General features: G+C 49.6%; 1 protein-coding gene across 1 annotated transcript in view; it reads right to left on the minus strand.

Moving 5' to 3' along the window:
* LOC135816201 (mucin-like protein) overlaps nucleotides 1–23,226 on the minus strand; it is a 67,708-nt gene that overhangs the window by 16,581 nt on the left and 27,901 nt on the right. The window contains exons 13-19 of the mRNA XM_065329600.1: nucleotides 18,442–18,603; nucleotides 17,946–17,978; nucleotides 9,871–9,894; nucleotides 8,132–8,219; nucleotides 7,284–7,349; nucleotides 4,645–4,707; nucleotides 3,953–4,060 (exon numbers count right to left, since the gene is read on the minus strand). Coding sequence (XP_065185672.1) covers nucleotides 3,953–4,060; nucleotides 4,645–4,707; nucleotides 7,284–7,349; nucleotides 8,132–8,219; nucleotides 9,871–9,894; nucleotides 17,946–17,978; nucleotides 18,442–18,603 — 544 coding nt within the window. The remainder of the gene's footprint in view (nucleotides 1–3,952; nucleotides 4,061–4,644; nucleotides 4,708–7,283; nucleotides 7,350–8,131; nucleotides 8,220–9,870; nucleotides 9,895–17,945; nucleotides 17,979–18,441; nucleotides 18,604–23,226) is intronic.

Consider the following 23,226-nt stretch of genomic DNA (forward strand, 5'->3'; position numbering starts at 1 on the left):
TACAGTACTTGCACAGTACATGCGTGGCAGTATGCACTGCACATTGTACACTGATGATGTTGACGTGGAAGCATGTTTTTAAATAGAAGCATAACTTGAATAGAAGCATGGTTTGAACCCCGGCTTATACGGCCGTAAGCATCTGATTTTATACGCCACATTACAGTAATTAATTTAGGGCTGAAACAATTATACCGATAACTCGCATATCGATCGATTTAAGAGTGCTATCGGTAACCGTTAGTGCTCAAAACGAGTGCTAACGATTTTTTATGCATGCATATCAGTGACAGTATTCTAGACCTTGCACTCCATCCGATAGTGAACACGAGTATAATCATGTACTTTCAAGCGAAGTAAAATTGATTTATGGCTTTGAAAGAGATCGGGAGAGAAGACTTTGTCTTTTCGGTTCATTTGTGGGAGAGGTCGGAGATAAGAGCAGTTGCCAGATGGTGAGGACAAGATTCTTTGTTCTAGAAACAACATGAAATTTTCTAGCATGTTGACAAAACAAGCCAAATGTCCACAGATGTCAACAGTGCAGAGCCAAAAAATTTCAAACGTAGCCAAGGTATCGTGGAATTTCTTCATAAAAACTGGTGTTCGAGGTACACAGGTAGAGCCGACAAGAATCGATAAAACCAATAATAATAGCTAAGGTTTTTGTCTCCTCGCCTATTAGTATTATCTCCACGAGACGATTATCAGCTGAAGCCCAAGCGAGCCCGAGCTGTGCAGCGTCGCTGTGAGAATGCACTGCAGCAGAACCAACCAATGCATCATCCACAGCAGCAGCACACACAACAAGAGCATGTAGCGGAAACACAAAAAGAGCATGCAGCGGAAACACAACATCACAAGCCAGAACCCACAGAACCCACAGAACCCACAGAACCCACAGAACCCACAGATCCCAAGCATCTGCAAGAACTATATTCTCAGCAACAGCAGTAACCATGGTAACCATAAAGGTTCGGCTTCCCGTCACCAGTACCGGCGTGGCACGTGATCAGCTACGAAGAGCCTATGGATGAGTCACCATAACGGGATGTCACAGTATTGACAGGCCATATAGTGCCACCTCTTCTCGTGTTGTTGTCATTTTTTTGGGTGAAGGACCCGGGCCTTCGGCACCTCGTGGTCGAAAACCTTCATTTTGTTCTAAGTATTGACTTAAAAAAGTTTTTGTTCTTCTCTAGGTTTGGTAGCTTTATGTTTGTGTGGTTATTCTACGGGGCAATACCTGGGTTTTTCAGCGCGAATGCGTTGAAACATTCACGCTTCACATTTCCCGCATCCGCTTGGATGTCACCACCCTCCTTCATTATCCTTTCGAAGATTGTGAACTCTGAAACATGTTCAAACAAGAGTAGATAAACTCTTGGTTCAAAGGCACTCACTTTCGTTGGTATCACCTGGTATCGTTCATTGCATTCTGTCCAGTGGTAATATAATTATCACAATTCGGCCGCACCGCCATGGTTTGGGAGTTAGCGACGACTGTTGCTGAATGTGTGTACGATCGGATCGGTACTGAGTGGAAGAAGGCGTTAAACAACTTTGGCGAATGGCTTGGATTCTGCAAGTGGTATGGTGAAGGTGGCAAAGGACAATCACATCTGACAGAAGAGCGCGCCGGACAGGACACCAGGGCAAAGAAAGGCATGACAGCAGGTTACTCTCTCGGCTGTGTAGCCGTTGCCTACTCTGTAGATCAGTCTTATCCAGACTTTGTCTGTATTCCAGAATCGGATTAGCTACAGCCAGGGAATGCTGTGATACTGATTCGTGCTTTCTACACGATGTGCTGTGAGGAGGTGTCACGCACTGGTAGAAGGACGGGTGGCATTCTCCGAGAGGCAAGGGCCACTCGTCGCCAATGGCTGTCCTCTCTTGCCGCTTCACAGTGACGGGCTCCTCACCGTGCGAGTCGTTGTGATGGTGAGATATCACCATGACAACTGTCACTTATTCCAGTACACTGCCGCTTTGTTGTCGAATGCGAGGACTCGTCTGCGTCTTTATTCTTGGTTTTATAGTTCTCAATGGTGCTGAGTGTTGACGCCATATTGTGTGAGTGTGTATGTGGTTAGTTGTTTTTGTTCTGCCGCGGGTTTGCCTGTCTAGCTGGTCGGCTATCCATCGTTAATGATATTGGTTGATCGTTTCAGCCCTAGTAATTATAGATAGGGCTGAAACGATCATTCATTAACTCCTAACGATCAACCATATCATTAACGATCGATATATTGGTTTTATCGATTCTTGTCGACTCTACTCGTGTACCTCGAACACCAGTTTACGAAGAAAGTCCAAGATGCTCATGCTTCTTTAGAATTTTGTGGCATCGCACTGTTGACATCTGTAGACATCTGGCTGGTTTTATCAACATGGACTAGAGAATTTCATGTTGTTTTCAGAGCGAAGAATCTTGTTATCACCGTTTGAAAACTGCTCTCATCTCCGACTTTTAAAAAAAGAACCGAAAAGACAAAATCTTCTCTCCCGATCTTTTTCAAAGCCACAAATTAATTTTTCTGTGCTTGAAAGTACATGATAGCACTCGTATTATACTATCGGATGGAGTCCAAGGGCTAGAATACTGTCACTGATATGCATGCATAAAAAATTGTTAGCACTCGTTTCGAACACTAACGATTTTTATCGATTGCACTCTTATCGATCGATATGCGAGTTATCGGTATAATTGTTTCAGCCCTAATTTTAGACTTTCACTTGTAATTCTGGGTCTGGTGAATCAGCATTCACCATGCTATCGCTACATAGAACTGCAATGGTTACAGGAGTAGCTAAGAGGCATGCCGCAAATAACAGCAAAATAAACCATGTATGGTGCTGCACATACATGTATCGTGCTGTACACATGCATTCCTACACAATAGCCGACAGTAAGTTATTGGAGCTGTACAATGTGGTACAATGTGGTACAATGTGGTAGTGTTGTATGTACTCCAGTTATACACATGATACAGTCCTGCAGTGATGGGCCAGTCTGTGTGTGTGTGTCTGTGTCTGTGCCTTTGTTTATGTATGTGTATCAGGGCCGTAGCAGGCGGTCCGGCAGGTCCGGCAGCTGCCGGACCAATATTCGGCCAAAAAAAAAAAAAAAAAAGGGGGGGAGAGCTCACCCATGCGAGCAGCTCAGGATGTCCATCCATTTTATTTATTTATTTTTTACTAAAAAACACAGCCCTACTAATAATCAGGGGAAGAGGACAACTGAAATGACACTGGACAACAAGACAAAGGGGAGTAGGGGCGATGTGCCGATGTGGTTGGCCATGATGATGATGATGTGTGCAATAAGTAGTATAGAGGTATTACATAGTAGTGCCGGCAAGTGTTATGGACTCTTGGTGCCGGTAGTAGACCTACATTGTACATTGTACATGTCATCAGGAATCATGATGACCCTGCTACATGAGGACAGTCATGCCCGTGAATGTTCCTACTCTGTACTTCCGGAAATGTGTTCGGATTCTTTTCTTCCTCCAATTCTTTCTAGATAGGGTTTGTACCAAAGATAGTCCATTGCAATACACTTTCTCCTCCTCCAAAGGTACATTTTGGTTCTTTTATCACATGCATTTAGATACTGTTGCTATGCCTTCACAGGCTTCAACAAGTTCTGTTTGGACGGACACAACATGCTGATGCCCTTTTCCTGACTCATGCAGAACGTCCTTCTTCCTTTTCTCGCCCTATGTCACTCTACATGGTCACGATTACATGCATGTACATGTTTGTTTGTTTGTTTTGGCGGGGTAACGGCCTCTTTTACGGGCAAGATAAAGTCATGTACATGTACCGGCATATGTATGAGTATGGGGGGGGGGGGGGGGGAGGGGAGCATCAAAGTCGGATCTTGCCGGACCAACCTAAATGGGGCTGCTACGGGCCTGTGTATGCTGGCAACGTGATGACTCACTGTTCCAAAGCACCCTTGTTCACCAGTGTGTCCGGGCCAGCATCTGCCTCATCATCTTCACTCTTGACCGCGTCTCCGTTGCTAGCGGCCACTCCATTCTTGTGGGTACTGAACATGCACACACGTATGCACACACGCACGTACACACATACATGCATGCACACACGCATGCACACACACATGCACACACATACATGCATGCACACACGCATGCACACACACATGCACACACATACATGCATGCACACACGCATGCACACATACATGCACACACATACACACACACACACATACATGCACACACGCATGCACACATACACCCACACACACACACACACACACTCACACACACACGCATACACACATGCATGCACACACGAATGCAGGCACACACACATACTTCTCTAGTCCAACTACAAATGCAACGTGTCTTCATCACGCTCAAACCTTGACTGGATTGAAAAGAAAGGCAGCATCTTGTTTTTGGTATCTTTACCTTTTGGTACTCCAAGTAATAGTATTCAGGATGCAGTTGTGTTGATCCCTAAAATGCGTAGATGTACCTGGGATAAGTAGGATATTGACCCGCGTACTCGGGTGTTACCGTACCCTCATATCATCCCTCCTGCTACGCAGTCGGGATGATATTCGGGAGGTAACATCCTCGTACTTGGGTAATATCCTATACTTACATTGTGGCATCCTCGTAAGCCGGATTCATGACACCCAGTGGCACTACCTCACCCTTCACCTTCCTGTGCAAGATACAGTACAGTCATGTAGCATAGGATAGACATGGCATTGAGCATGCAAACTCAGACACACACAGACACAAACACAGACACAAACAGACACAAACACAGACACTCAGCACCAGTAGTGTACCTTGTACAGTGCTGCTCAATGAAATCCAGTCGCTGAGCTCAAGTTCGCGCCTTGCACCATTCCGCAGCCCAGTGTTGGCAGGTCTACGGCTGCGCAATGCCCGGCGTGTACTTAAAGGGGAAGTTAAGGCAAAAATTAAAATTTCACCAGTTGTAGTATGTGGGGTGCTGAGTCGAATGGTCGTGGTCCGAGGAAGCTGAGACGCTCCCTTCCTACTTGAATCCCAATCGAACTCGCGCACTTCCACCGAAACTGGGTGACTGCGCCCTACTAGATGGGGATTTGTATGCAAAATGTCACTAAAAGCGCCATTTCGTTCTTATAAAAGCATGGATGACCGCGATTGGCCCATATGTTGGAGTCTTTTGGACGCTGAGTCGATTGGTTTTGGTCCGAAAAGGCTGCGATGCAGCGTTCTTCCTTTATTCCCAATCGAACATGGTTGAACAAGCGGTCACGTGCTCCTGCGTACGCCAGTCACCTGGTCACCGTGCCTGCTGGGTACAACTTACTAGCCTGTTTGACCTTTTTTTGGGTGCAGTCCTGTCACTCGAGTTGAACTCGAGTTGAGCCTTGGTGTGAAAGTTGTCGCCTGCTGGCGTGGTGACCAGGTGATTTGGGCACCCAGGAGCACGTGACCGCTTCTTCAACCATCTTCGATTGGGAATAAAGGAGGAACGCTGCATCGCAGCCTTTTCGGACCAAAACCGGTCGACTCAGCGTCCAAAAGACTACAACATATGGGCCAATCGCGGTCATCCGTGCTTTTATAAGAACGAAATGGCGCTTTTAGTGACATTTTGCATACAAATCCCCATCTAGTAGGGCGCAGTCACCCAGTTTCGGTGGAAGTGCGCGAGTTCGATTGGGATTCAAGTAGGAAGGGAGCGTCTCAGCTTTCTCGGACCAAGACCATTCGATTCAGCACCCCGAAGACTACAACTGGTGAAATTTTAATTTTTGCCTTAACTTCCCCTTTAAGTGACGCGACCGGATTTCATTAACCCTTTACCGGCAAGTGCATTTTGTATATGAAATCCATAACATTGAGGAGGATGCCAAAAACTCACAACGAGGGCACATTTTGTATGTGCAAGTTATGTTTTCTTGGAAGTCTGGTACTACTTCTTGACGATGGAAAAAATTATTTTCATATACCACACACATACGCTACTAAATTGGCACCTATACGTCCAAACATGGAAATTGTACACAATGCAAATCGTCAGATTCCGACATTGACATGAAACTGCCAAAACAAGTCGACATCAGAGCGGAAACGAATGCCATAGCCATCACAGACTTCAGTGGCCGTGCCTCGCTCGCAATTGAGAGCAGCATCGCCCCAAAATCGCTGTCCGATGGCTCTCCGTAAGGTCGTGCGCAAGTCGCGCAGCGCTGCCGTCACTCAGGTACGTAGAAAGTCGATGGCCTAAAATTCCGTCTCTGGAAGACTGTCGACACGGGGATCACTCTCCATGGCTTCCAGACCATAAGCACCATCAGATTCTTCCAGTTACATCCAACGACATCGTCTTCAGCGGCTGGAGCTCCCGATATTTGCGTGAGAATTTACTTGGCGTGCGCTCCGCTCCGCAATTTGAAATTTGCTTGCATCGGCGGCTGGAACGAAGTATTTATCTATCTGTCGTGGGTCCCAGAGCTAAGGTCTGCTAGGTCCTCGTCGGAGAAGTCCTCTGAGGACGAAAGGAACTCACTGCGCAAGAGGAAATGCACCTGACGACGTTTTGACAGAGGCAGACGGCATTGTCGGCGCGCGTGTATTTCCGTAAATTTTTCGATCGCGCAGTTCTCAATGAAATCAAATGGGACACGCGTAGATCTCTTCAGCTACGGATAGGATCATACCTAGGCTGTGTGAGGGCCACGGGAAATCCCCGTGGGCTGATGCTTCCTGTCATACCAGGCATGGGTTTAGTATGCATGTCGAATGCGTCGTTTACGACGCATTCAAGTATGGGGCTGCCGGTAAAGGGTTAAGCAGCACTGTACAGTCGAATGTCACTTATCCCGTCGCCAGTTATCCGACAAGCCCGGGAGTGGTAATTTTATGACTCTCAACAGTAAAATTCTAAAAAAAAATTTTTTGTACATGTCTCTAATTATACGGTGTATTAAATATGCATTTACTTGAAGTAGATGTGGTCAAGTATGCTAACATGTATGTGAACATGGAGCAATTCATGAATATGCATGAATATATTTTGGTATCGTGTACATAAATCAGTGAAATCCAGCCATATATGCACATAAAAAATGATATCAGTTATCCAACATATTCAGTTATCCAACATGCCTGATTCCCGAAGTGGTCGGATAAGTGACATTCGACTGTACTTATGAGAGACGGCACGGTACTGTCAGTATAGCAGTTTATAGATGACATGACTTGTACTGAGCACTTGCACTGGTGAATGCGCCTTACGTGGATTTCTTCTCCGCTGTCCCGTCCAAGTCGCTAGCCACTACGTATGTGACAGTGCCTTGCTTACTGCAAGTACACACACGCACACACGTACACACATACACACACATACACACACACACACACACACACATACCTCAGACCTCAGACCTCAGACCTGCCCATCGCGGAAGCGATGATAGCGAACAGCTATGTTGGACATAGCAACTTGTGCTGGGATTACACCATTCACCAGCTTGCAAGGCTGAATTGACCGCCACTATTTTTAGCCTGGTATCCACCACACAGCTGATTGAAGTGACTTTTTCTGGCCAGTGAATCCCTATTTTTTATTTTTCCATTTTTTCTACACACACCGCACCACATACTCCGGCATGCACTGGCTGTTGGTAACCACCCAGGAGAATGAAAGAAAAGTCAGGAAGAGTCCGAGAAAGAGAAGAAAGACGTGTGCGACCATAATCGTCGGGAATTGAACCCGCAACCTCTCGATTGGAAACCGACTGCACATACCACTGCACCATATGGGCACACCCATACACACACACACACACACACACACACACACACACACACACACACACACGCACACACACGCGCGCGGGTGAGCGCGCGCGCAGAATGATTGGACGTTGGTGCATGAAAATACGGCACTATGGACTACCTACTATGCACTACTGGTATCCACTACTATGATGCACTTTGACTATGAACTATACACTATACACTATACACTACACACAATGCACTATACACTACACACAATGCATTATACAATACGTAGTAGCATACCCAGTAGTACAAAACACATTCTAGTTGGAGACTAGTCCGTGCACATGGCTACTAACCGGAGCAGGACATAGCCAAAGATGATGAAGAAGACGACGACAATCAAACTGGCGACAACGACAGGTGCAATCCAAGCCTTTGACGATCCTACATACACCATCACCAGCATGGAGCACAGCAACAGAAGTGTCAGTACTCTGGCTTGTGGGTGCAGCTCAGTTCAAGAACACAAATGCACACTTGCACACCTTCACACACAGACATACAGTCTGTAGTGACAGACACAGATCTTCAAAGATATTCTTTGAAATAAATGGCTGCTGCAGGCAATAAGACTGAGCTCGCTCATTTCGGGACCGGGAGTCCCTTTTCTGGCGGCGGCGGTGGTGGTGTTTGTGTGTGTGTGTTGGGGGGGGGGGGGTATTCTGGGGGAGTCCCTATTCTGGGGAAGTCCCTATTCTGGGGTGGGGGGCTAAAGGGGTGTGCTCATCAGGTCGATCCCTCCTGGTCCATAGAGCTACGACCATGCACAGTGAAATGCAGGCTCAGTACGCTGGATACCAAGAAGTCAGAGCCCCTGCACCAGTACTTAGCCTAGAGTGTTTGTAGGTCTGGTGTTTGCGGAGCGTCCGGTGTGACACTGACTTACAACGCCCGGCGAATTTCATAGATCACTACTGTACATTTTGAGTAGCAGAGTTCAAGATCATGTCCCACTAAAGTAGTACCTCTGCAAAGCTCTAGAGAATCTAGGAAGTCGGGGGCTGGATTGTAGAATCTGACTGACTATGCGAGAGTGTGAATCACTTTGATTACAGTCAGACCTCGCTTAACCGCACACATCTGTTTTCCACAAAAATATCCGGATAGGCGAGGGAACCGGATAACTGAACACACATAATGTACAGCATGTGGCATGTCAAAAGCAGTGACATCGTACATACATGTAGACGGGTCCTATGCAGTACAACTAGCGTGCACAGTATGTAAAACAAGCGATAAAATTGACAAGTGCATGCAACTAAGTGCTGTCCACATGCACCCAGCAGGTCAAGGACCTCATTTGCCTGTACAACTCCCTGATTCTATCTTCTGGAATCCACATGCAACTAGCCATTGGCGGACTATGCTCGGCCAATCGTCAAATTATGCTTTTGATTATGCCACAATTATGCCAACAAATATGCTGAATTATGCTCGGTTCCACTATGTATTCACGCTGTACATAGAGGATTGAGAAACCACGCATACACACGCGGCCATGCCCTAAGTATAATTTTTGTCTAAACTGAAAGATTATGCCGACCTTACACGTTGGAATCCGTATAATTATTATGCCGGAGCATAATTTTTTGACGAAATACCAAGATTATGCCAAATATTATGCCGGCATAATCCGCCAAGGGCTACATGCAACCGGATACGACGAAGCTTTTTGTACACATTTAACCAGTTTGTACACAAAATGATGCACCGGTATGCGGATCGCGAGGTCCGGTTATGTTGTATGCATAACATATGCTGCACATCGGTAACCAGCGATTTTCTTCCGGGTGGCGAGGGATCCGGATAAACGAGGACCGGATAAGTGAGGTCTGACTGTATGATTATGAGTACCTTATCTCAGTCTGAAACTCGTACAGTCAGTCGTACAACTGTAGACTTGCAGCTTTCTGCACCCTTCAAGTCAATTGTTGGGTAAAAATACATGTCCTCCAAGGAGATTAGTGAGAAAAACAATGAGGATCTAGAAAATCATTCCGTTGCACTCTGTACAGCAAAAACGATGGCACATTACCTCCTTGCCCAGATCCAAGATCACCTGTGCAGCATAAACGGAAATACGAACAGCAGCAGCAGCAGCAGCAGCAGCAACAGCAGCAGCAGGCACAGAAAATACAACCGGAAACAACCAAACGTGATAGATATTTATATTTTGTTAATTACTCAAATCTGTGGACAGCACCTGTTTCGCTCTGTTAAAGCTCCTCAGCACAGCTCAGAGGACCGAAGCGCAGCTCTTCGCAATGAAATACGTTTCCGTGAAGCAAAGCATTTTTATGAAGAGCTGCAAACCCCGCCAAGAGTGCTCGAAATGCTCCAAGAGCAGTGAGCGTTGCACAAGGCGAGCAGCTCAGAGGACCGAAGCGCAGCTCTTCGCAATGAAATTCGTTTCCGTGAAGCAAAGCATTTTTATAAAGAGCTGCAAACCCCGCCAAGAGTGCTCGAAATGCTCCAAGAGCAGTGAGCGTTGCACAAGGCGAGCGGCAAGTGTTCGCGCTAAGATAAGAGTGCTCAACCTAATTTCGTCAATTAGAATGAAGCCTGTTACTAACTGGAAGCTGAATATAAAATATCGCACGAGCAAGCAAGCAGGCAAGCAAGCAAGCATACACAAAGATAAGCAGGACTGTGTCCAGGTTGAAATTGCAGAGGGCGGGGAAAAGAAGATCGGATTTATCGGCCAATAGGGCACATTATAGTGGTCTACATGCGCTCTGGGCAGACCATCCTTGTCGAAAAGTGGTATGACCATGGTCGCACTGGTCATGTAGCGTGTGTGATGCCCCTGGGTACTGCCACTATTGTGATACTTGAAGAAACCACCTGTCGACTCTTATGTAACTGGCCATTTCAAGTTTAGGAATGATTTCAGGTGCAACACCATGTTGCTACATACCCCCCGGCGGTGGTATCCTATAGATGTGATTAAGCGTACATAACCCCTGTTCCAGTAGATCCCGTAGGTTACCGTTTGCTAGGTCGATGTATTGTGTGCTGACCCGGCACATGTGAGCATGATGCTAGTACTGACTAGACACTGTTAGGACCTGTCTAGACATGCGATTGTCTGTACCGTAGCATTAATCTAGTACATGCATGGCATGCAATACCTGCCGGATCATATGACGGAACTGGTTTGCTGATTGGCTGTACGTCTGTTCGCTTTATCAGCTGTGCTTTTGTTATAGTACCAGTTTCACTTTGGAGAGGAGAGAGTTTTTTTGTCTCTTTGGAAAGTAGGGTTTTTGGTCCTGGAGAGAGGACAATAGCAGAGTTGGTATGTCCGTGCCAAGGCACGATGATGTGTGCATACTATTAGTCTAGAGATTTTCGTTCAGTTACGAAGAACAGAAATAAATACAGTCTTCTTTGGAGTCCAGATTTCGTGACCGAACAACTGGTCCTTCGAGCCGGATCCGAGTCCGAGGCAGTAATCGGAGTCGATGGAAAAAAGAACGAGCGTCAGGTCGACGAAGGGTAAGCCTCCTTCGCGATATGGAGAGTGGGATAGTGTCTCCCAAGTTTCCAAGAAATCCAGTAAGGAAGCCGAACTGGAACTCGCGGCCAGGATACGCGAGAGAGAGTTGCAAGCTGCTGAGGAATTAGTCCAGCTGGAGGCTGAGGCGGTCGAAAAGAGATTGGAACTCAACAGAGAGTTGGTGACCAAGCGATTGGCTGCAGACAGAGCAGCGCTGGAGTTGGAGCTCTCAGAGAAAGGCTCCACCGCGAGCAGCCGCAGGAGTCGGAGAGATGAAAGTGCACGGAGACTGTCCCACGCAGGTGTTGGACAAGGGCTCACGACAGAAGCACTCGTGCGCCATCATCAACTCCTTGAGAAGCTCAAAATTACCAGCGCAGAGTCTGGGAGAGCAGGGCGCGCCTTCAGCGTGGTGGACGCAGTTGACATCCAGCCGACCAAGCCAAGACAAACACCAGCTGGTAGTCGGCCTCCATGCTTGAGTGCTGTGGATGTGGAACGAAGAAGTCCCCAGAGCTGGCTACCAAGTAAGACCAGAACGGTGGAAGTGGAAGCTGGTCGAAGTGACGGACTGCCATCCACAGTGACACATGCACAGTCCATTGTCATTGATGGTCCAGTGAGCAGCGACAGCGCTAGCAGCAGTCAAGTACATGCAGGTATGTCTGGTGATAGTGCAGTGAATCCTGTGTTGCAAAGTAACAGTTTTGCCCCAGTAGCTGTGGCTAATACTAGTAACAACGCACAACACAGACCAGGAGAGACGGTCACTGTGCAGTCCAGCTTTGCACCATTCACCACAACTAGTCTGAAGCCACAACTGCCCCAAGGCCCACAGTATCAGACACCAGCTAACCAGAAGTATCACCCTGCTGTGACATCTCAAGTGCAGCCAAGTAGCTACACAGCCCAGCAGAAAGTGCCTAGCCAGCTTGGACAGGCCAGAGTAGTGAGTGCAAGAGGTCAATCAGCCAGACCCACAGCCAGCAGCCAGAATCCTGCAACTACTTTCTACTCACCGTATGTACAGCAGCAAAGTGCACCAGCAGCTGCACAGAGTCAGTTGGCTACGCAGTGTAGTCAGCCAGATGGACGACGTCCATATACATCACCAGCTGCGAATCCTGCAACTTTCTACACGCCATATTATGTACAGCAAAGTGCACCAGCAGCTGCACAGAGTCAGTTGGCTACGCAGTATAGTCAGCCAGATGGACAACGTCCATATACGTCACCAGCTGCTTACCCTCATGCCGGGACATACAGATCCCATTTGAAGCCGTTGAAGCTACCGCAGTTTGACGGAGCGCCAGTGAACTATGTCCCTTGGAGACAGAAATTCATGAGTTTGGTTGGAACAGACCCCCACACAACTGAGCACTACAAGATGGCGAGACTGAGAGAGTCACTCGCCGGAGGGAGTGCCGAGGAACTCGTCCAGGACATTATGGACGGAACAGGCGCCTTTCAAGCAGCATTGGTGGAAATAGAAGCCTGGTATGGCGGTGAGGAGCGACAACTTGAGCGTCACGAGAAAGATATCCTGACGTGGCCCAAGATTGACAACGCTAAAGCCACCGACAAGCTAAAGAAGTTTGCTCTAAAGCTGCGGAGTACCCTGGTCAACATGAAGTCGTGTGGCATTGCTCCCGGCCGTGAACTGTACCTAGCAGCAACCCAGAAAATACCACCGACCCTCCTGCTGAGGTATTTTGAGCTGCACGAGGACCGGAACTGCGATGTTTGCAACTTTGCAGACTGGCTATTGAATCTGGTCCATATGCTGAGGAAGGTAGAGGAGAGGCAGGCAGAGACCCACAAGACACCCACATCAACGGCAGTGCTGCAGAAGTCACAGAGCCGACACGATCATAGACCACATAGAACGTTGGCAACTACAGCAGGAAATGAGACGCCAAAGGCCAGATGCAAGAAGTGCGGAGAGGGCCACGGCTTAGCTGACTGCCGGGCATTTGCCACCTTGTCAACAGCAGACCGGTGGAAATTCGTTAAGCCGTTGAATGTGTGTACCTGCTGCCTGCGCGTTGCTGGCCATCGTTCTGCTGAGTGCAGGAGCAACCCATGTGCTAAGTGCGGTGGAAAACACCATGACATGCTCCACATTGTGAGACAACAGCAGAGCTACAGCAGGAAGACGGACAAAGAGCCAGCCAGCATGAATCAAAGCAATCGACTGGACAGTCCACAGCGAGGCGGTGGATTACGTGAGAAGCCACAGCGTCCATCCGACACAGCAGCGACGGCCACAGCAACCACCTGCACTGCTAACACCGGGGTCCATGTTGCATTCATGACTGTGCCAGTCAAGCTGCAACACCAAGACCAGACATATGATGCAGTGGCACTGATCGACTCGGCATCATCGACCAGCTATATCAGGGCTGACGTTGCTGAGAGCTTGGGTGTCAGCGGGCCAGATGAGCAGCTCACCACCTCAGTCCTAGGCGGAACGACAGTAACAGGCCGCCGGCAGAGAGTCAACCTGACCATCCACAGTCATGATGGTGACTACAGCACGGCGTTCCAAGCATGGACCCAGCCCGACATCACAGCTCCGCTACCGGCCGTTGACTGGCATCAGATGCGCCAACAATTCCCCCACCTCCAGCAACTACCGCTACCACAGGTCGACTCGCGGCAGGTAGACATCCTGATTGGTATCGATGTCATTGACGTACACCGAGTGCTGGAGGAGGCCACTGGGCGCGCGGGAGAGCCCATTGCACGCCGTCTACCACTCGGCTGGGTTTGCTTTGGGCCGGTGGACATGCCAACGGGTGCCACATCCGAGTGCACGCTGCACGCATCTGCAGTATGTGAGCCATTGCTCGATACACTGGTCGCTAAGTTCTGGGAGGATGACCAGGTGGGCATGCAACCACAATCTGACAAGACGATGGCTGAGATAGAAGCAGAGCACCTCGTGGCTGACAGGATGAAAATCGCTGATGGTCGTGTCACGACAGGCATCCCTTGGATTCGGCCAGACCACCAGCCACAGCTGCCGCCAAACCGAGCCATGGCAGAGAAGCGGCTGATCAGCCTCGAGCGATCTCTTCTCAAGAAGCCGGACTTCCTGACCAGACCGGAGACAGAGTGGCCGCTTGTGGAGCTTGATACCCCTCCGCCACTACCTGGTGAGCTGAAGAAGAAGCCATGTATGACATTCGTCAGCCAGGTGACGCCATCTCGACTAGATCCTGCCACATATTCGACGTGGGCGCGTCTTACCAGGGTGACTGCCTGGTGCTTACGGTTCGTACAAAATGCCCGACGGCAGACTGCGACAGTCACGAGGGGGGAAACCCACGTCGACACCGCCAACACCAGTGCCCCACTAGTCTATGTCCGTTTAGCAAGCGGTCATAAGCCAAGATCAGTAGTGACAGTACCGGTGCTGACGGCAGCAGAAGTAGCAGGAGCCGAACGACATTGGTTTGCACAAGCTCAGCTGTCAGCGTACCCAGCCACGCTTAAGCGCTTACGGGCAGGTGAGGAATTACCACCATCTGACCCTCTCTACCGGCTCAACGCGGTCCTGGATGCGACGTCACACCCTGCTCTCATGGTCGTCAACGGACGACTGAAGCATGCTGTCAACCTACCTGTTGGTGTTCGCCAGCCAGTGATCCTACCACAGCGTCACCGAGTCACTACGCTACTCATCCAGCGCGAAGACGACCTCTGTTGCCATGGTGTCGGAACCCAGCACCTGCTGTCCAACCTACGACAGAGATTCTGGATTGTACATGGTACATCAGCGATCAAAAGTGTACGTGCACAATGCGTTACATGCAGCCGACTGATGAGTAAGGCTGCGGAGCAGATCATGGGACCGCTACCCAACCATCGTACGTGTGGTTCTCTCAAACCATTTACCAGATGTGGAGTAGATTACGCAGGACCGTTCTACACAAAGCAAGGGCGTGGTCGAGTGCAGCAGAAGCGGGACATGTGCGTTTTCACCTGTTTGGAGACCAGAGCATGCCACTTGGAGATGGCCTTCTCTTTGGACACAGAAGCATTCCTGATGGCATTCTCCAGATTCATCAAGCGTCGTGGCACTCCGTCCATCATGGTGTCGGACAACGGCACGAACTTTACAGCTGCCGAGCGAGAGCTCCGAGAGGCGAGCGAAGCCATTGATTGCACGCAAGTCAGCAGGAAATTCGCTCATGAAGGAATAGAGTGGCGGTTCAATCCTCCGCGAGCACCCCACTTCGGAGGAGTATTCGAAATTGTTGTGAAAGCTGCTAAGCGTGCCATCACCACAGTACTCGCTAATGCTTCGCTTACCGACGAGGAGTTGCTGACCGCACTGATTGAAGCAGAGCATCTCATCAACACTCGTCCGCTGACTACAGTCTCAGATGATGCTCAGGATGATCAGCCCCTCACTCCCCAGCATTTCCTTGTGGGACGTATGGATGCGCCTCTGGCCAAGGAAGTGACGGTGCTTGGTGAGCATCAGCATCAGCGGAAGAGATGGGCGGCAGTACAGCGATTAGTAGACGAAGTGTGGCAGCGATAGAAAAGAGAGTTTCTACCATCCTTGAACCTCCGGAAGTGCTGGCGCCAGGCCAAGAAGAGCTTGAAGGTGGGTGACGTGGTGATGTGGATGAGTCCCGGCACTCCGCGCGGAGAGTGGCCATTGGGTCGCATTATGGAGACCTTCCCAGGAAAGGACAACAAGGTGCGCGTCGTGGACGTCAAGATCGGAGGCAAGATCCTGCAACGTGCCATCCATCATCTCGTTCCTTTGCCAGTTGGAAATGAGTAACAGTGATGGACATGATTATTTAGTTGTGTCACACTCGGATTGTTTTGTTTTTTTAGTGTGGTTTTCTCCTCGTGTGAGAGGGGGATATGTTCCAGTAGATCCCGTAGGTTACCGTTTGCTAGGTCGATGTATTGTGTGCTGACCCGGCACATGTGAGCATGATGCTAGTACTGACTAGACACTGTTAGGACCTGTCTAGACATGCGATTGTCTGTACCGTAGCATTAATCTAGTACATGCATGGCATGCAATACCTGCCGGATCATATGACGGAACTGGTTTGCTGATTGGCTGTACGTCTGTTCGCTTTATCAGCTGTGCTTTTGTTATAGTACCAGTTTCACTTTGGAGAGGAGAGAGTTTTTTTGTCTCTTTGGAAAGTAGGGTTTTTGGTCCTGGAGAGAGGACAATAGCAGAGTTGGTATGTCCGTGCCAAGGCACGATGATGTGTGCATACTATTAGTCTAGAGATTTTCGTTCAGTTACGAAGAACAGAAATAAATACAGTCTTCTTTGGAGTCCAGATTTCGTGACCGAACAACCCCCCCCCAGAGTGTGCAACGCCTGATCCAGCTCTGCATAGCAGGGATCGATTTACTTTGATTTTTTGCATAGCAGTCACTGCTACAAAGTTTTACAATTGACTAGCAACTCCCAGTATTGATTAGCAGTTTTCCTTCATCAAAAGTTTACATGTATAGCTTGTACGATAGCAGGATTTCGTACAGAAGAGGACAATAGCTGCAGTTGCTATTTGCTTTTCCAAGCGAATGTTCGACCTGAATATTTACGTTAGAGTTTTCGCTTGGGCACGTTACATGTTCAGCGTCCACGTTCTTCGCAACACAATGTCTTTCAACAGGGCAGTTCCACTGATTCCTTCGACAAAGAAACCTCAGGAAAGCGCTCAAAGGATCGTGACATTTCGTGCAAAGCGCATCGAATTTTCGCTTTTCTCCTTTTCTTCATCGAAACGAATCGACATTCCTGGCGCGTCCAGTTCTTTGTCCCTCTTCTGGACGGTGAATCACTGATCAGATTCACTGACATGTTGGCTACATGAGACTAAGAACCATCGACTTCAACTGTGCCTTGTCGAACAGAAACAAACTGAGCTTGACAGTGAAAGAAGAAAGGAGAACATCAGGAAAAGTCACCGCCGTGTACAAAACTTCAGAAGACTGCAGTCATGTACGACCAGTGCTAGTGCAGTGTCCGAAATCGAAAGAGCACGATCCGCGAGTCCGCGACCCGCGCGGACTGAGCAGGACAGGCCAGTTGGTTGGAGTAGTAAAATACTACTCCCTAGTCAGCAGTGTGTACAACAGTCGCATGTAGACTGCACACAACTGGTCTTTGTAGTGCATCGCAGTTTTGGGCGATAAAAAACGAAAAGCGAATCGCAGCCAGTGAATTTTGATTCGCAAACTGCGATGCGAACCCGGATAAATCGATCCCTGGCATAGGGTCTTGGTCGAGCGTAATCGGATCTTCTGATGTCATGCGTACACTCCACACCAGAGCAAGGCCGGTCGCGAGGCAGGGCATCGTTGTTTTTGATCCGAGAGGACCCGCGACTCCCCGGGTTCCCCTCAGATGTGTACGCTATTATGACGCAAAGATCCGCTCGACTAGGACCCTATGCAGCGCTGGATCAGGCGTTGCACACTATGGGCGGGGTGGGGGGTGGGGAAGGGGGTTATGTACTCTTGATGTGATCAATCACATGCACATTGGTGAAAAACGCACTTCACTGACACAACCAACAGCACTCTAAGAGAAATAAGAAACTCCGATCCCATACCAGTACCTGTTGGAAGCATAGTCGATGTCACTGGTATCGCTAAAACAGAAGTACGCCATGGACATAAACACACACACACGTACACACACGCATGCACATGCATGCACACACACACACACACACACACACACACACACACACACACACACACACACACACGTACGCACACACACATAGACAGACAGACACATACGCACACACACACACCATCATCAAAACAGAGTAAACAGGCAACATAATGATGAGATCATGGTGTGACTATGGCTATGAATATAGCAACAGTTAGTCGGTGTGATGGCGACACATGCACACACGTGCACACGCACACAGACATGCACCCCCCCCCCCACACACACATACAAACGCACACACACAAACACACACACACACACACACACACACACACATACAAATGCGCACCCAATGGTACAACGGGGTTGAACCCATGCACGAATATGACATTATGACATCACAGTGACATCATCATGACATCATCACCTACGTTGACAAACTCTGCCATCTCCTGTAGAGGCCGGCGGACAAGGTCCACATGTATACCCACTAGCTGGTGCGTCTTGGTCTCTACATTCCACACCGGTTGCACAGTCGTGAGATACACCCGAACAGCCATTACGATCTTGTTCACAATAACGACCATCGTAGGCTGGTGACAAACGGCAGAAAGAACACAAATGGAAACAAATGAATATGACAATACAGACCAAGAGCAAACTCATTGTTACTACTTCTTTGGAGCATCAATGCCACTAGAACATAATACAGGCAGCTGTCATAGATACTGCACGGCAGTGCAGTCCTAGACACCAACTCTCTCTCTCTCTTTCACTCTCTCTCTCACTCTCTACCTCACTCTCTACCTCACTCTCTTCCTCCCTCTCTCTCTCTCTCTCTCTCTCTCTCTCTCTCTCTCTCTCTCTCTCTCTCTCTCTCTCTCTCTCTCTCTCTCTCTCTCTCTCTCTCTCTCTCTCTCTCTCTCTCTCTCTCTCTCTCTCAAGATCCACTTTTCTGAGGTACTGTATGTGGGGCTCCGTTTATCGAGGTGCGTTGAAATTTATTCTCTTTATCTTATTATTTCTTTTCTATAATTTCCCCCATATGAGTTCCTATCAGTTGCTGTGAACACCTTGAGTGGAGTGTGGTAGTCCCACTGAACTATGGCTGATAGTTGCATGACTCTTGTTGTAATGTATGTTTTGTCTCTGTCATTGATGCGCTTTCAGTAATCTGCTGATACTCGTATGCTAGAAGCATCCTAGACCTACCTGCACTGTGTTCCTTCTGTACGCATTCGCCACATACTTGGCATGCCCTATCCCTAGCGCTGGGTAGTACCATGCAGTCTACCAGCGACGTAGGTCGCACGTGATACTTGTTGTAGTGCTTGTACATATGGACGGATCCTGGCGCAAGGTCGAGGAGACTAGAGAGAGAGCCCGAGAATGGCGGCCAGATCCTGAGTGTCCTAATTTATTATCCCGAACCGTTTTCCTTGTGTTTATTCTTATTGCATGTATTGATTAATCCCATTGCTGGATTGAACCGTGTTGGCTGGTGTGAACTGAGTGACGAGTTGACTGAAACATTGGCGCAGTGAACAGGATTCTTTTCTTAGTAAGTCACTCGTTGAACTTGAAGTTTGTAGTTTCCACCACGCACGTGGGAAATGGCAGAAAAAGTAAAAGTCGGCGTCCGCCTTGACCTGGACCACGAGCTGGGAAACGACCATTTCCTTACTTGGCGTAGTCAGTTGGAGATTGGCTTTGCACTCCACGAAGTGAAGGATCAGGCGAAGCAGTATTTGGCAGCAGCTGCCAATTTAGGCGAGTCAGCAAGTCACTACTTATGGCAGAGCTACCCGACAGTGCCAACTACGGCAACTAATCCCTACAACGATCTTATCAAATTGTTCCAAGAATATTTCGGCTCGAAACAGAGCGCAGCGTCCCGTTTGGCGGAATTGTTTGCAGTCGAGCAACGTCCTGGGGAGACTGTACAGGCCTTTCGGCTGCGGGTGCAAAAAGACATGAGGGTTTGCAACCTGACCAGCACTCGTACTGCCGATGAACTACTGGGAGTTGTGGGAGTCCACCTGTTTGCACGGGGGCTCAGCTCTGCCAGTGCCCGAAAGAGTGTCTTGGAGCACGATGCGCAGGACTTGAGCTCCGCCGCAGCCAAGGCGCAGGCAGTGGTATTAGCTGAAGAGGGTGCCAAAGAAGCACCAGTGCCAGAGGTCAGCTATGCAGCTACGCGTCAACCTGGACATGCACCATTGCCAGCATCAGGCTGTGGATATTGTGGAGAGACCCACGCTCCAGGCAAGCCGAACTGCCCAGCAGCGCGTATGTTCTGTGCCCAGTGTGGGCGTAAGGGACATTTTGCATCGGTGTGCCGTGCCGGATCTGGTGGAGTGGACCGCAGTGCCCAGACCCAGTCGCAGAGCACGTCATCCAGGCAACACAACCGATCAGCACCAGCCGTTTCGTCACTCCGAACTGGTGCAGCATCACCAGCCGTACAGTCCGCCCAGCCACCAGAGGCCTATGAAACATTCGGGGTACAGGCAGGGAAGACCGGTTTCACTCTACCTCTGAGGCAGGTAACATTGGACTGCCGACACACCTTGTCGCTAAGAGTGGACTCTGCCAGCATGGTTTCCATCATCCCTAAGTCATTACTCCCATCGGGGTACGTCCTGTTACCGCCGCCATGCCCACTCCAGCCAGTGGGGACGCAACGCATAACAGCTGTGGGCGTGTTTGAGGGTAACCTGAGCTATCAGGGCCGCGAAACGACTGAGACTATCTTTGTAGTCGATGACGCACAATGCACTGTGCCAGCATTACTGGGAGAGCAGGCCTCCATCCGTTTAGGTCTTCTGGCATTGCCGATTTCAGCAGTTGAAATCCCAGCCTGTGCCGAGGGCCTAACGTCACTCCCTGCTATGCGCGGCCCGATTACAATCGCTCTCGATCCGGATCACCCTCCGTCACAACAGTCATCTCGACGGGTAGCACCGGCACTGCTCACCTCGCTACGCCAACAACTAGATGCATGGCTAGAACAAGGAGTGGTCGAGATGGTGGAGGAAGTAACGGCTCAGGACTTTGTTTCGCCACTGGTAGCCACACCGAAACCCGACAAAACCATGCGCTGGTGCGTAGATTTACGACAAGTCAACGCAGCGGTAAGGCGACCGGGTGTGCAACTCCCAACAGCTGATGAGCTTCTATCTCAACTGTCAGGCGCACAGATGTTCTCGAAGCTTGACCTGAAGTCCGGGTATTCTCAGCTCGAGATCTCACCTGAATGTCGCCATGCCTTCGTGGTCGCCTCACCCTTGGGGTACTTCCGTTTCTGTCGTCTACCGTTCGGCGTGTCCAGCGGCCCTGAATTATTTCAACGTAAGATGGAGCAAATTCTGGCAGGATGTGAAGGGGTAGTCATCTACCTAGACGACATTCTGATTTATGCTCCATCATTGGAAGAGCATGATCGACGCAAGGCAGCAGTCCTGACGGCTCTCAAGGAGTACAATGTCACCCTGAATGACAAGAAGTGCGTCTTCCAGGTCTCAGAGCTGCAGTTTCTGGGACATCACGTCTCGGCGAAGGGCATTTCGCCAGGTCCATCGAAGGTTGAGTCACTCAGTCAGATGTCGGATCCCACCAATGTGGCCGAACTCCGAGCATTTCTGGGCTTAGCAACCTACGTGGCAAAGTTTATTCCTAACATTGCCTCGGTTGTCGCTCCGATGACAGCACTATTGTCTGGCGAGTGGAATTGGACATCGGCTTGCCACACCGCAGCTGAGAAGATACGCAGTCTGATTACTAGTGCACCTATTCTGGCGCTATTTGACCCAACGCTGCCGACCCGCATCGAAGTTGACGCGTCTGGCCATGGCCTTGGAGCAGTACTCCTACAGCAGTCGCAAACAGATGGTCAAGAGTGGCGACCTGTCTATTACGCAGGCAGAAAGTTGTCAGATGCAGAGTCACGCTATGCAACCATCGAGCGAGAGGCACTGGCGGTCGCGTGGGGCTCTAATCGTTTCCGCAGCTTCATCACCGGCATGCCTGTGACCATTATCACTGACCACAAGCCACTGGTTCACGTATTTATGCCGTCGTACAAGCTAGCCTCAGCTAGTCTCCGAGTACAGCGCCTGGTGTTGAAAGTGCAAGACTTGACCCTAACCGTGCAATATCGCCCCGGCAAGTTGAATCACATTGCTGACGCATTGTCCAGGCTGCCGGCTGAAGATGCTGACCCGAGTTTCCTTCTCGTCCATGCTGTCACCGTGGCAGACGGTGTTTCAGCACATCGCCAGTTGATTGCCAGAGAAACAGCGCGTGACTCCACTCTGTGCTCAGTGCGAGATGCGCTGCGATCGGGTAAATGGCCGTCGGCGACAGAGCTCGCACCGTACCAAGCCCTTAGTCCGGAACTCAGCGTGTGGCCCTTTCCGAACTCATCGGACTTTCTCATTCTGAGAGGGGAAAGAGTGGTGATTCCAGCATCGGCAGCGCAACACGTACTGAACCTGGCTCACGAGGGACACCTTGGTCGAGACAGGACACTGGCTCAACTCAAGGAGACTGTGTGGTGGCCCGGTTGGAACACGGCAACTCGACATTTCCTAGCCAGCTGTACACCATGTGCGACAGAAGCAGCTATACGACCAGTACCGCTGAAACCACGCGACCTACCTCCACATGCCTGGCACACCGTCGCTATTGATGTGTTTTATTACCAGCAAAGCGCCTTCTTCAGCCTTCTGGACTTGTACAGTCGGTATCCAGCAGTTGTCCGCTTACCAGCTGAGAAGACCAGGGACATCATCAAGGCGCTGGAGCAGATCTTCACGCTGTTCGGCATGCCACGGCACGTCATCTCCGACAACGGTGCACAGTTCTGCAGCGACGAGTTCCGCAACCAGCTTGAATCGTGGGGCATCAGCCACGAACGCACTGTGCCTTACACACCACGTCAGAACCCTGTTGAGCGTCTCCACCGGACATTGAAGCAACATATGCGGAAATCCGGCATGCCACGAGCAGACGACGCTCTTCGTGTGGCGCTCAAAGCTGTTCGATCAGCTATCAACACCACTACCGGCAAACCGCCGGGAGATCTCCTACTACGAGGAGGTTATCGTACTCCACTCAGGCAGCTTCAGCCAGTAGATAACATGGCTACTGCCGAAGATGACGGCGAGATAGACGAGGAAGTGCGTGAACGCGATGCTCAGCACAAGGCAGCATCC

The sequence above is a fragment of the Sycon ciliatum genome, chromosome 4, assembly GCF_964019385.1.
Source record: "Sycon ciliatum chromosome 4, ocSycCili1.1, whole genome shotgun sequence".
Lineage (NCBI taxonomy): Eukaryota > Metazoa > Porifera > Calcarea > Leucosolenida > Sycettidae > Sycon > Sycon ciliatum.